The sequence below is a fragment of the Myotis davidii genome, unplaced genomic scaffold, assembly GCF_000327345.1.
Source record: "Myotis davidii unplaced genomic scaffold, ASM32734v1 scaffold205, whole genome shotgun sequence".
Taxonomy (NCBI): domain Eukaryota; kingdom Metazoa; phylum Chordata; class Mammalia; order Chiroptera; family Vespertilionidae; genus Myotis; species Myotis davidii.
Window position 1 is genome coordinate 205,731 of NW_006297573.1, and position 12,068 is coordinate 217,798.

General features: G+C 38.4%; 1 protein-coding gene across 2 annotated transcripts in view; it reads left to right on the forward strand.

Moving 5' to 3' along the window:
* Window positions 1–5,982: 5,982 nt before the first annotated feature.
* INADL (InaD-like (Drosophila)) overlaps window positions 5,983–12,068 on the forward strand; it is a 282,818-nt gene continuing 276,732 nt past the window's right edge. For both annotated transcript variants that reach the window (XM_006773216.2, XM_006773215.2), the window contains exons 1-4: window positions 5,983–6,042; window positions 6,143–6,309; window positions 8,779–8,973; window positions 10,222–10,361. In XM_006773216.2, coding sequence (XP_006773279.1) covers window positions 6,021–6,042; window positions 6,143–6,309; window positions 8,779–8,973; window positions 10,222–10,361 — 524 coding nt within the window. In that variant the 5' untranslated portion in view covers window positions 5,983–6,020. The remainder of the gene's footprint in view (window positions 6,043–6,142; window positions 6,310–8,778; window positions 8,974–10,221; window positions 10,362–12,068) is intronic.

Here is a 12,068-nt window from a genome sequence, read left to right on the forward strand (position 1 = left end):
GAGGCAGCTGATCGATGTTTCTCTCTCATAGATGTTTCTAACTCTCTATCTCTCTCCCTTCCTCTTTGTAAAAAATCAATAAAATATATTTTAAAAAAAAGAATGTTACTTTCTTCCATATTAGGCCATATCATCAACATAAATACCTAAGGAAAGTTTAAACCTGTAGAGAATTTTTATGAGTTTACTTGAACCAAACTGACAATAATTGCCAAGAAGCGAAATCTCAAAGGATTGAGAAAATGCTCAAAAAAGGCAGTTTTGTCCCTTATTTTATATTTTATAATGAAAAGAGGAGATGTAAATGTGTAACATGAAATTCATTGGTGGTAGATTATGGAGATGAGAAAAAGCAAAATGAAGAAACATCTGAGATTGGATAAAAAGTCAGCAATGAACAATTAACATGGTAATAATAACTATGAAGGGATTTGTGGTCTCTGTTCTGATGTGGTGCCTGTACTTTGAAATGTCCAACAGATGGGTCAGGATAGTTAACAATTAACACAATAACAATAACAGTGAGGGGTTTTGTGGTCTCTGGTCTTGTGCAGTGAGGGGTCCTGGAAAAAGGAAATTTCTCTGACATTCCAAAGGTATGTTATCATAAATACAAAAAGACAATAGACAGGCTCAGTTAAGGTAAAGATTGAACTTTGTCAGGGAAGATACGGGCCTAGGATGAGACTACCTTCCATGACTCCCTTTTAGTTAGAAAGTTTTCCTTGCAGACCGTATTATGTAGTTACTTTAGATCTCTGCATTTATAAGGCCCGCCATTTGTTCAGTATGTAGCCCCTCTTTTCATCCACAATACCTAGTTACATGTAGATCAACATGAAGCCATTTATAAATGTATTTCAGACAGACTTTTCCTGTAATTTTTAATTTGTTTAACAAGAGTAAAATTCAACCTAAGAACATTTTTTTTTTTTTCAGGGGGAATGGGGGTGGGGTTGTTGTCAGACAAGTTCTGAACAATATTGAAACCTTTTCTGTTTGGGGAATGCTATGTTTTATATTCCATTAGTTATACAAATAGAAAATGTCTGTATACTTATCTCTCATCTTACAGCCAGGCATGCCTTAAGAGTCCATACAGTCTCAGATTATTTACAAAACGCAATTAAGGCAGATCAGGTATTTCCTGACATTTTGAAACAAGGGACTCTTTTTTTTTTATAAACAAGGGACTCTTATCTGTTTGCTTGGAGGTCTGGTATCAAGCTGGGAATCCCTAGCTGAAGGAGTGAGCCACAGGCTGTCTGTTAACTGTTTCATCCCCATTCCAGTTTCAATACATTCAGACCTGCTTTATTATTTTAATGACTGATTTCTTTTTTTAAAAAAAATATTTTTATTGCTTTCAGAGATGAAAGGAGACAGAGAAATAGAAACATCAATGATGAGAGAGAATCATTGGTTGGCTGCCTCCTGCATGCCCCACACTGGGGACCATGTGTGCAACCCAGGCATGTGCCCTGACTGGGAATGGAACTGTGACCTTCTAGTTCATAGGTTGACACTCAACCACTAAGCCATGCTGGCTGGCCATGACTGATTGCTTTTGATAGTTCCATTTTTCCAGGAGTTTTGTTATTAAAAACACAGCAGCAAATATTCTTGTGTGCCCTTTTACAAATATTTCTTTAGGAGAGACATTCAGAAGTAGATATTCTGGGTAAAAAATGTTAATTTAATATATTGGAGCCCTGGCCCGGTAGCTCTGTTGGTTAGAGCACCATCCCCATACACCAAGGTTGTAAGTTCTATCCCCGGTCAGGGCACTTACAAGAAGCAACCAATGAATGCATAAATGGATAGAACAACAAATCTATGTTTCTCTATCTTTCTCTCTCTTCCTCCTTCCCTCCCTCCCCCCTTTTCTCCTTTCCTTTCTCTCGCAAATCAAACAATAAATAAAAATTTAAAAATAAATTCTAATATATTGGTAGATATTGCTATGTTGCTTTTTAAAAAATTGCATAGATTGATATTCTCACTTGTTTTTTCCATGACATTGAGAATACAGGCTATTATTAGTTTCTGAAAATGCCAAAATGACAGACCTAGCTGACTTGGCTCAGTGGATAGAGCATTGGCCTGCAAACTGAAGGGTCCCGGGTTTGATTCCAGTTAGGGGCACATGCCTGGGTTGCTGGTTTGATCCCTAGTAGGGGGTATGCAGGAGGCACCAATCAATGACTCTGATCATTGATGTTTCTATCTCCCCTCTCCCTTCCTCTTTGTAATCAATAAAAAATGTATTAATTCGTGCACTTGGGGTAGGGGGTCCCCCAGCCTGGCCTGTGCCCTCTCACAGTGTGGGAGCCCCGCGATTGATCACTCCAAAGAGGTGGGCCCCACCCAGACCCCACCCACCCATCTGGGGCTCCTTCATGGATTGCCCCAAAGAGGTAGGCTGGAGCCAGGAGCCCCGCCTCTTCGTCGCACAGGGCCTTGGGAACCCCCGTGGAAGCTGTGGCCACCAGGCCCTGCCTCCACTGTGCACGCAGTCATCTTGTGATGGTGTGAGGGCATCATGGCATGATGGCAGGAGGACCACCTAGGCTTTTATTAGTAAGACTAATGGCCTGGTGCATGAAATTCATGCACATTGATCACTCCAAAGAGGTGGGCCCCACCCAGACCCCACCCACCCATCTGGGGCTCCTTCATGGATTGCCCCAAAGAGGTAGGCTGGAGCCAGGAGCCCCGCCTCTTCGTCGCACAGGGCCTTGGGAACCCCCGTGGAAGCTGTGGCCACCAGGCCCTGCCTCCACTGTGCACGCAGTCATCTTGTGATGGTGTGAGGGCATCATGGCATGATGGCAGGAGGACCACCTAGGCTTTTATTAGTAAGACTAATGGCCTGGTGCATGAAATTCATGCACATCAAAAGGGAATTAATTAGAGGAAATATTTTAATATTGCTATTTGCCCTTTATAATAGAAGTGTCAGAGATTAAAAAAAATTAGTGAAATGTATATGAAAATCTCCCCCCTGTCAGAGTCTGGGGCGCACTGCGGGACCTAGAGTCAAGTCCCACCTGCACACACCTCGAAATCGCGCGAGATCCAGACCCAGCCGGCCCCACCCGTGTGGAGCCCCACAGAGTGGGGGGCGCAGCCTCAGGTTCCCTGTCAAGCCCCGCAGGGGAGGGGGTGTGGCCTCAGGTTCCCTGGCCTGGCCTCAGGTCCCCCGGCATGACAGCGTGATGACCATTTGCATATTAGCTCTATTATATAGGATAAAAAGAAAAGCCAAAATGACAGTAAAAAATAGCATGTCATAGTTTTGGCTTGCATTCTTTGATTTAAAGAGGTTGGTGTATAAATGATCACAAAGCTGCTCTTGTCAATCCCCTCGGGCTGGACGATCTATAGAGAAGGACCGTGCCCTTCTGTTATTCAGTTACCTGTCACTGGGCAGTTGTGAGGGCTGCACAGTGGAGATACTGAGCACATCAGAAGTGTTTCTGTGATGCTCTGTCCAGCAGTTCTTTTGGTAGTTCTCATTCGATTCAGTGAGCTTCTGGGTGGAATGCATAGGCCAGGCCTTTTATCAAGGCCAATAAATACAGATTTATTTATTTATTTATTTATTTATTTATTATTGATTTGAGAGAGAGAGAAAGGGAGAGGGAGAGAGAGAAAGACGGATGTGAGAGTGAAATATGGATTGGCTGCCTCCTGCATGCCCCCTACTGGTTATCATGCCTGAAACTCCAGCATGTGCCCTGACCAGGAATCTAACCAGCAACCTTTCAGTGCCTGGTAGTATGCCTAACCAACTGAGCCACATTGGTGTCCCTTACTGATTTTAACTATGTTTTCTTACTTAGTGACCTTGAATTAGAAGATAAAGATCTCATTCAGCAAAGTGTACTGATTTAAGAAAATTTTGACTGTATAATACTCACATTACTTTGGTGACTCATTACAACAGTGTCCATGAGTGAAAATGACCCCTGCGAAAGTGCCACTTTGGTCATAGTGTTGCCGGTGGAAATAGGGTCCTTTCACAGAGTCATAATGAAAGCATTTCAGGGACCCATGTATGGGAGGATGAGGTGTAGGGGTAAGGTTTATTGTGGGAGCAAAATCAAAGGGCTGTTCCGGTTCAGCTTTGTTCTGCTGTGAAAGGAGCCCAGCCTTGTCTTCATCAGGCACAGAACAAAGGCCAATGTCTAGAAATTCTGTGCCAGTGGTTCAGTCCAGTTCAGGACCTGTCCTTGTCTGGCTGGCTTAGTCTAGCTTCCCAGCTGCATCCCCGTTGCTGCACCCAGGCTTGCGCTTGGAGTTTGGGTAGCTCCTGGCTGTGTGGCTGCTAGGGCCCATGGCTGATAGAGAGAGAGAACACTGTGAGAGCTGGGGTGGGCACGTGGGGCAAGCCAGAGAGAGAAACAGAGACACAGAGAGGGAGGGAGCAAGCGAGCCTTTGTTGGACTGATCATATTTTTCGGGTTAAAAAGGACCAAGTACCTTTCAAACTAACCAACCAACTTCCCAATCTTTTGCGGGCTTCTGATGGGTCTTCCCTCTAACCAATCCATTTCCTAGATCTTCCCAGGGGTTCTTTGTCCATTATCCAATCTGATCCCTTCCCCAGGCTAGATAGACAGGCGTTTATGGTCGTCTTCTTGGCTCCTACTGTGCACACCCGCTGTAGTTAGAAGCACCTCCCCCTTTATTGTTTATTTCTTCCTCCCATAGTCTGGGCAAAGGGACAGGTTGTATCCTGGGGTGATTGGAAATTTGGTTCTTCCTCCCTACACAGGGGAGGGATGGGTGTTAACCCCCTTAGTGGGGAAATTCTGTAATCCCCTGCGGTGCCTATGAATGCTGCAATTTCCTAGCGAAGCAGCCCCACTTCTGATTCCGCTCCCCAAGTCCACCAGGATCAGCAATGTCTGATTCCTTCCTCCCTCCCTTTATGAATATCTAGCTATCTACGCTAACAAAAGTAAAGGGTTTGCTAGCTTTTTGCATTTCAATTATATTACATTTTAGGCTAGCTTGAGCTAATCACTGGATTTAATAAACATTATTTAGATGACTGGTAAGAGTCTGGGATCATTGTGCATGTTCGAGATTTTTTTTTTCCAAATCTCTATAATTTTCTCAATCCCTTAATTTGGATGTTCTTTTCCAGTCCAGCATCCTTTTTCAGAAATCAACTTTCTTAAAGTATAATTTACATAAAATAAAACGTACCAATTTAAAATATATACTTTAGTGTATTTTTGACAGACATATACATCTGTGTGAACAGTACCCCATTCAAAACAGAACATTTTCATCACCCCTAAAAGCTTCCTCAAATTTCCTCCCAGTCAACTCCTTTCCACCTGCCCAGGTAAACTAATCTATAACTATAGTTGAACTTCATATGAAATTATACCATTTATATTCTTTTTGTCTTGTTTCTTTCCCTCAACATACTGTTTTTGAGATTCACCATGTTATATGTATCAGTCATTATTTTCCTTTTTACTTCTGAGTATTCTATCATGTTTACAGATTATAGTTTGTTTATCCACTCATCTGTTATTAGACATTTGGGGTTTTCTAGTTTGAGGCTTTTATAAGTACAAATGCTATAAACATTCATGTAAAGGTGTTTCGTGGGCACATATTTTCATTTCTCTTGAGTAAGTAGGAGTGCAAGTGCTGGGTCGTGTATTAATTTATCTTTATAAGAAACTGCCATTTTCCCAAAGTGTGCCATTTTTCTTTCCTGCTAGCAACATCTGGGAGTTCAAGTTGCCTCACATCTTTGTCAATACTTAGTATTATGTGTTGTTTTGCTTTCTTCTTAGTTATCATAGTGATGTGTACTGGCACCTCATTGTGGTTTTAATTTCCTAAGTGAAGTCTTTTGATCAAGAATGTTCTTGAGGTTTTCTTTAAATTTTATACAGGACTGTAGACATGTGTACACTAATGGAAAATCATCTTTTGTATTTTAAACTTTTTTCTTTAGGTTTCTTTCAAGTGAATGAAGACAATAATTCAAAATGCCTGAAAATCCTGCTACAGGTATACTGGCTATAATAATTCTACCACTAAATTAATTAATGATTCTAAATCAGAATATAAGATGGAATGTAACTTGTACTCTTATCTTTCTTCAAATAAGATAAACTGCAGGTCCTGCAAATTCTTGATCGCCTGAAAGTGAAATTGCAGGAGAAGGGTGACACATCGCAGAATGAGAAGCTATCCATGTTTTATGAGACACTGAAAAGTCCTCTCTTCAACCAGATACTCACACTTCAGCAATCCATCAAGCAACTCAAGGGACAAGTAAGTTGCCCGTCGGCGTTTTACATGTTCATATATTCAATCCAGCAAAGAAAGATAGAAAGGCATAAAGCTAGAGACAAACTGTCTCAAAATACTCTTACTTCAGCAAAGAGGTTGTGTTGGGAGTTGTGACCTGTGGGTATGGTAGGCATGGATAGTTTAAAAGTGTTGATAATAGATTATGTGCTTATCTTCAGAATATGGGTTTTATACATTTTTTAAATAAGTAAAGGTCAGATACTTTGAGAATTTTCAATAGTTTCTTCAAAATTATAAAGTAATTTTGAGCTTAAATATATTTTCTTCATGAGTCTTTTTTTTCTTTCTTTTTTTTTTTTTTTAGCAAGAAGTAATCATGCCCTTGTAGCATATCTATAATAATAAAAGTGTAATATGCTAATTGGACTAGATGTTCTTCCGGACAACCTTCCGGGGCTGCTAGGGAAGCCCTGGTCCTGGGTGCCAGAGAGAAGCCCGGGTCCCAGGTGTCAGACTCTTGCACAAATTTCGTGCATTGCCTCTAGTTATTTATAATTACCAAATAAATAATCAAATGTTATGGACAGTCTGATTAGAAAGTCCTTGGAAGCAATATACCTGGTATTTTAACATTTACATGTTTCCTCCACTACCTACAGCATAGAAGCTAAGCTTGAATAGTAGCTATCCTAAAGATTAAATTTGGGGATAATTTTAAATGTAATTGGAGATAATGGAGCAGAGTTAAGTGAAAATTAATAAAATTTAAGGAAAAAATGTTCTTTGCTGATAAACCAAAATGCTTGCCCATAAATATTTAGCAAGAGATTCTTTAAATAACTAGTTAAGGATTAAACAGTGCTCACAGGACTTTCTTTGAATTTCTTTCTCTAAGTCAGAATTCATACATAATTTTAGCATTCCCCATATTGACAGTTAGCTTTCTGTATTCCCTGGTCCTGGGATGAGCCCCATATCACAACAGTGAATGCTATTTGTAGCAATAGAAATTGGGAAAGGTCACTACAAATGTATCACTCTTACTGGACTAAAAGTGGACTTTACCTACTCCATGATAATCTTTTATATTTATATAGTTTTCTGTTTTTATCTACATACTCATATTTTATCCATTCAACTCTAAGTCCCTGTAATCCTTTTTTCCTATGAGTGCTCTCATAGAGTTTCTCCTGGTGTTGATTTTTTCTAAGAGGTCCTATTTACATTTGTGCTTTTTATTTAAAAATATATTTTATTGATTTTTTTTTATAGAGAGGAAGTGAGAGGGATAGAGAGTTAGAAACATCAATGAGAGAGAAGCATCGATCAGCTGCCTCCTGCACACCCCCTACTGGGGATGTGCCTGCAACCAAGGTGCATGCCCTTGACCAGAATCAAACCTGGGACCCTTCAGTCCCCAGGCCGACACTCTATCCAGTGAACCAAACCAGCTAGGGCTACATTTGTTCTTGATGATACCTTTATTCTACCGTGTTGGCACTCATATCAGCCAATGATATTTTAAAATCAACCCATTTCCCTGTTCCCCATAATTACAGGATTCTCAATTTTTTTGTACCAATGTTTGAGTGGCTCTGCAACTCATTTGCTACTAATTTTGGATGAGTTACTCCCCTGTGTGCCTCAGGTTTTTATTTTTTATTTTGTGTGTGTGTGTGTGTGTGTGTTTTGGTGTTGGTTTTGTGTGTGTGTGTGTGTGCCTCACTTTTTAAGTTCACAAAATGAAAAAATAATAGGGCAGTTGTAATATGTAAGTTTTGGTATTGTATTTTGCTCATAGCAAGCATTGAATAAATACTGTTATTGTTATTTTTGTTACATACTATCCAAGATCTTTTTTCTCCCCTTTCCCCCATGGAAATGTACAGATAAATGAAAAGGGCTCAGTGTCTTATATGCCTGTTTATGTATATATACTAGAGGCCCAGTGCACAAAATTCATGTACGGAGGGGGTGGGGGTGGTCTCTCAGCCCGGCCTGCACCCTCTTGCAATCTGGGACCCACACTGGGGATTGAGCCCGCAACCCGGGTATGCACCAGTGACCATACTTTTCATACAAGTGAAAGGCATCTTGCCAGGCTTCCCTCGCAGCACTGGCTTCATCCAGAAGGTCGTTGGGAGGACGTCTGGAAGGATGTGCAGTCTAATTAGCATATTATACTTTTATTATTATAGATCTGTGTATGTGAAGTGTAATGAACTGTTGTACATGCTGTTAACTTGAGGAAAGGATGGAAAGCAGGAAACAAGAACACATTTTCAGCTGTTAAACATTTGTGTAATACTAAAAAAAAAATTTATAGCCTTATAAATATACAAATTCATGTAACCATTACTTAATTTCTTTCACATGTATATACTTAACATGAAAATTACATGTGATGGGTAAAATATAATATTTAATAAATAGAAATAATTTGTTTCCTATAAGTTTCTGTTGATTCTCTTTTGTTTTTCCCTCCAACAGCTGAGTCATATACCTTCAGATTGTTCAGCCAACTTTGATTTTTCTAGGAAAGGTTTATTAGTGTTCACAGATGGAGCTATTACTAATGGGAATGTCCAGCGGTCCTCTAATAACTTGACTGTATCGGGGTTATTTCCTTGGACCCCTAAGTTGGGAAATGAAGACTTTAACTCAATCATTCAACAAATGGCACAGGTAAAGTTATATCTTGTCATTGAAATATTATGCTTATTTCTCCTGTTATCAGTTAAAAAAAAAATGATACTCTTTTTGCCTTAAAATGTGTTACGTGTTTTGTTTGCCTGTGTTTTTATATTGTTAGGAGGAATTGATATTTCTTAATCTCTGTGTTAAAAATTTATTGGCTTAAAATTATATAAGGAAATATCTATGTGTGGTGAGGAGAGATTTTTAGATAATGACTCTAATTTGACACATCTTTACACTTGTAAGGAAAGAGATTTTTATAGTTTTGATCATAGGAGGAAAATTAATATGTTTGCAGGTGACACACCTCCATTGAAACTTTTTAATTTTATATCAAACAGATGTAATGGGAGTTAGAACTAACATAATTAGGAAAATCTATGGAAACATTTTAAGGAGTAATCCAGTTTTATCCCTAATACCTATTAAAACTTAAATAACAGTTGAATTTTAGGATATGTTTAAAATTTTTCACTTTGTCTTCTAATGTGTCTTAAAAATGAAATGACTTTAAAGGTTAAAAAGAATCTGTGTAAGGTGTGATAATTAAATAATATTCTTTATCTAATTCCTTTTTTTATTTTAGAGTTCTGTTCCCTTATTTTGACCAATAATTATTTGTGTAATGCTTTTGTGAGTCATGACATTTATGTAGTCCAAATGCGGTTATTAACAAAAAAAAAAAATACTTATTTGTCATGTGTAGAACACATTTGATTGGTGGCCTTTCCATACTTTTTAATTAAAATAGAATATTCATTAAAATAGGGTATTCATTCATCACAATAAAATTAAAAACAAATAATGCATCTGGTTCTGACTTAGGCTAACCATCAGCATATTTTTGATACATCTAATTTGCTTTCCTTGTTTAAAAATTTATTTTGCATCAAAAGAATTTAGATAAATTCTGTATGGAAAAAACAGTTTAGAATTCTCTAAAGGACATGAGTATTTTTATCCAGCTGAGAATTTATCTCATAATGTGAATGAAATGTGAAATCACCTCTTCTATTCCCTGAGGTTTCAGAATGCTGCACATTCCCTCTTTATGTTCTACTGAAAATAATCAAGTGAGAAGATTTCCAGAAACAACTTATTACTGAAATTCTGAGTTTATTTGGTTTTATAGAGGTGACCTGGGAGAAGCTGTTTTTGTGCTATTCACAGAATGGCAATTTCAGTTCTTTGTTAAATGTACTTCACTGACTTTTTCAAAAAATTCTTCTTGTTTAGGGCCGGCAAATTGAATATATTGATATAGAACGTCCTTCAACTGGAGGCCTTGGATTCAGCGTGGTGGCCCTTAGAAGTCAAAATCTGGGACAAGTTGATATCTTTGTGAAGGAAATACAGCCAGGAAGCATAGCGGACAGGTGAGAAAGATGCTCATGTTGTGCTTTGCTAATTTTTTTTCCTGATAATTCTGAGAACACTGTTATAAAGAGAATAAGAAACTAGTAATAAAAATAGTAACAATGGCAGCTAATACTTAACTTTCCTTCTTCCTGTGCATTTGTCAGGCCTTTTGCAGATATTCTCACATAGACTTGTGGCAGCCTTCTAGCTACTGGTATGCTGCTCCATTTTATAGATGGGAAAGCTGAGTTTCAGAGAGACTCAGTGATGTACCAATGGCCACAGAGCTATAAATGCTGGAGCCATATGTGATTCTAAGATCCTCTGACTGCAAAGCTAGTATCCTTTCTATCTCACCACTCACAATTGAACATGGTAGCTTTAGCTCAGGTCTTATCAATAAGATGGGATCATTGAAATTCACATTCTGTATGCTGTGTTGTTTATTAAACTTAAGATTATAACAACATTTTGTTGGTTATATTCTATTTCACTTTCTTTGATTAAAAGCCTCCTCAAGGCTATGTGATGCCCCTCTATTGCACTTATGCCTTTGTTTTATTTTTTTATTTTATTTTATTTTTTAAAATATATTTTATTGATTTTCTACAGAGAGGAAGGGAGAGAGATAGAGAGTTAGAAACATCGATGAGAGAGAAACATCGATCAGCTGCCTCCTGCACATCCCCCACTGGGGATATGTCCGCAACCCAGGTACATGCCCTTGACCGGAATCGAACCCGGGACCCTTCAGTCCGCAGCCCGACGCTCTATCCACTGAGCCAAACCGGTTTCGGCCTTTGTTTTATTTTTTAAGGGGTATGTGCAAGCCTTATATTTTGTCTTTATTTGATTTCAGGTTTTTAGTTTATTATTCATTTTAAAAGCACACTATTCATTATGTTCTCCATTCATGAGAGATCAATTCTAGTCTCTCAGAAAAAATGTATTTCCATGGCTTTGTATCTTTGTTCTTCCATCTAAGGCAGCATTTCCTCAAGCGTATTCTGAGGAAGCATAGCAGTGGTCAGATATCTTTGAGAAACTCTATTCTGTTCTTGGATATTGGATGTATATAGCTAGAATAATCATATAATTTGTTGTCCAAGTTGGGACAGTTTTGGTAGTGAGACGGTGTGCTATTAATAATGACACTGACACAGCAGGTGTATCTTAGGACTATGGGTCACTTAACATTAACTTACTTAAGGCTGTGAAGTTCCTTAACAGAAAACTTATTTAACTTTGGCCCAACTTAAAAACATTATTTTAACTTAAAAAAATTATTATTGGACAAATTGATGGTTGCCAGATGGGAGGTGGGTTGGGGGCTGGGTGAAAAAGATGAAGGGATTAATGAGTACAAATTGGCAGCTGCAAAATAGTCATGTGGATACCACATAGGGATTATAGTCACTAATATTAAAATTACTATGTATGATGGCAGGTAGGTACTAGACTTATCAGGGGGATTACTTCATAAGTTACATAAAATGTCTGACCACTATGCTGCACACCTGAAAGTAATATAATATTAAATATCAGCTATAATTGAAAAATAATTTAAATTTAAAAATACTATTGGGATATAATTCACATAACATTCACATAAATGTTACCATTTTGTTTTATTTTATTTTAATTTTTGTAGTCCTCATCTGAGGATATGCTTATGAGAGAGAGAGAGAGAGAGAGAGAGAGAGAGAAACATTAGTGTGAGAGAG